Source organism: Monoraphidium neglectum (assembly GCF_000611645.1).
Source record: "Monoraphidium neglectum strain SAG 48.87 unplaced genomic scaffold scaffold06136, whole genome shotgun sequence".
NCBI classification, from domain to species: Eukaryota; Viridiplantae; Chlorophyta; class Chlorophyceae; order Sphaeropleales; family Selenastraceae; genus Monoraphidium; species Monoraphidium neglectum.
In genome coordinates this window covers 1-2,476 of record NW_014007499.1, presented here as the reverse complement: position 1 = coordinate 2,476, position 2,476 = coordinate 1, and the positions used below count along the sequence as shown (strand labels likewise).

At 61.3% G+C, this 2,476-nt stretch overlaps 1 protein-coding gene across 1 annotated transcript; it reads left to right on the top strand.

Moving 5' to 3' along the window:
• Window positions 1–494: 494 nt before the first annotated feature.
• On the top strand, window positions 495–2,302 carry MNEG_16228 (dolichyl-diphosphooligosaccharide--proteinglycosyltransferase; the record flags this gene model as incomplete). Its single annotated transcript, XM_014035302.1, has 6 exons — window positions 495–607; window positions 823–871; window positions 931–1,044; window positions 1,331–1,393; window positions 1,716–1,799; window positions 2,147–2,302. The coding sequence occupies 6 exons, from the start codon at window positions 495–497 to the stop codon at window positions 2,300–2,302; spliced, it is 579 nt and encodes a 192-aa protein (XP_013890756.1).
• Between the last annotated feature and the right edge of the window lie 174 nt (window positions 2,303–2,476).

Sequence of the window (2,476 nt, the reverse complement as noted above, 5' to 3'; positions counted from 1 at the left end):
ACCCCGCCCCGCTTCCAACCCCCAGGTGACGAGTGAGGCCTACTCCTCCCCCTCCATCGTGCTGATCTCGGGCTCAGGGCCGAATAGATACGTCCTGGACGACTTCAGGTGGTGCCCTGGGGCCGATTTGGGGTTTTCTGTGGGGGCGCCTTGGGGAGGGGCAGCAAGGGAAGACCAAGGAATACTGGGGACGTGGGAGAGCTGTGACCTTCGCGCTTGCTTGACATGAGCCTTTTGTGAGGGCTTGGGGCGGACTCAGGCGGCGCAGCAGGCCTCCCTGCGGTGCTGTCTGAATCCACGAGCCTTCTTGCGCACCTGACGGCGACGGCACCGCTCCTTGCGAGCCGGCCGGCGCGAGTGCGGCTGGGCGTGCGCCGGCCGGGGGGTCTGCCCCCAGGTTTTCATGCCGCACTCCCCCCTACCTCCTGCTGTATTACGAGCGCCCACCTGATAATCGACCTCCCCGACACCAACCCACCCCACTGCCCACGCGGATGTCGCAATCCTCTGCTGTATGTAAATACGCACCGTCGCTGTGCCTGGCCCGCAGGGAGGCGTACTATTGGCTGCGCCACAACACCAAGCCGGACGCCAAGATCATGAGCTGGTGGGGCTCAGTGGCAGAGCGCATTTTCGAGGGAGGCCAGTTGTGATTTATAAGGCCTCCCTCATCCACCCACCGCAGTCACCACAAACATCCGTCCGCTCCCCTTCCCAGACCCACACCCACACACGCACACCACGATCTGCCCACCCCTCAAATCCACAAGCTCTCAAATCCACTTGTCAAATTGACGCCTCTAATTCATATCACTCCTCAAGGTGGGACTACGGCTACCAGATCACCCAGATGGCCAACCGCACGATCATCGTTGACAACAACACCTGGAACAACACCCACATCGCGACTGTGGGGCGCGCCATGTCCAGCAACGAGACGACGCATACGAGATCATGCGGAAGCTGGACGTCGACTACGTGTTAGTCATCTTCGGGGGCGTCAGCGGGTACAGCAGTGACGACATCAACAAGTTCCTGTGGATGGTGTGTGGATGGGTTGGGCGCTGCTGTGTGGATGTGTCTAGCACTGTATGGGCCTGCGTTGCCTGCCAGGATCGGGGCCTGGGCAGCCCGAGGAGCGCTCGCACCTGCTCAGGACAGTGCAGGCGGTGCCACGTGCCCCGTGTGCCATCGGCACCACCACAGTGCGTGCGGGTGCCGCGCAAGGCTCTGTCCCAACCGTTGGTCTCAGTGGGGCCTCGGCAGGTGCGCATTGGACTCAAAACATTGCGCTGCCACCATCCGCATGGCATCCCCTGAAATTCACCAGGTGCGCATCGGCGGGGGCGTTTACCCAGACCACATAAAGGAGAAAGACTACCTAACAGAGAAGGTGGGGGCGCATGTTTGAGGTGATGGGCATCCCACATGCTCAAGTGGGCACGTGCGAGCCTGGCCCAGACCGCGTGTGGCAGGGGCAGCGAGGCGCGGGGGCATAAGGACGCAGCCCGTGCGGGGCGTTTGGCCCAGCTTGCAGCCATCCAGGGTGTTGCAACCCACCAAGCCACCACTAGCTGTCACGGTGTTCCACTCATGTGGCCTACCCGGCCACCCCAAACCCCCACCCCTTGATCCTGCCTACCTCATGCCCTCATCCCATTTCATCCCACCTCATCCCATCCCCCACCCTCCCACCCCGGGCTGCGACCCTCCAGGGCGAGTACATCGTGGGTCCTGGTGCCCCGAAGGGCCTCACAGACTCTCTCATGTACCGCCTGTCATACTACGACTTTGGAAGGGTGGGTTGTGGCTGCGTTTGTGTGATGAATTGATCGCATCAGCGATTGAGCGTTTCGAAACGTGTCTGTGGCAATGTATCATACATTGATGATCAAAACGAGTCCAGCATGAAGCTGCTTCGGCCACCACGTACAGGCCTGTGACTGCAAGAGTGCATGCACATGCATGCGCGCGCGCACCTGCACTCCTTCATACACACACAAGCGCATACACACACCACACGCGCACACACATGCGTGTGCGCACGCGCCCCACTCTCCCCTCTAGTGGCTGCGCTACATATCAACGTAACCCCAACTGCAACCCCCTCCTCGATTATCCATGACCCCCCCATCTGTCGCCTCAGGTGTCAACCGAAAGCGGCCGACCGACCGCGTACGACCGCGTGCGCAACACCGAGGTGGCCGTGAAGGACTTTGAGCTGAAACACCTGGATGAGGCTTTCACCAGCGAGCACTGGATAGGTGGGGGGGGGTCGATGGGCCTGTCAGGGTGCCTGTGAGGAGTTGGTTCGCCACCTCCGACCGGAAACGGTGACCTAGCCTTGTGTTTTGGCCGCGGCGTGGGCATCCAGCATGTTGGATCGTTCATGCCAGCCGAAACAGGCTTGACAGGGACGCGGTTATGGGAACCTGCCTGCGCTGGATCCAGAGGCCAGCTGCATGACATCCAACCC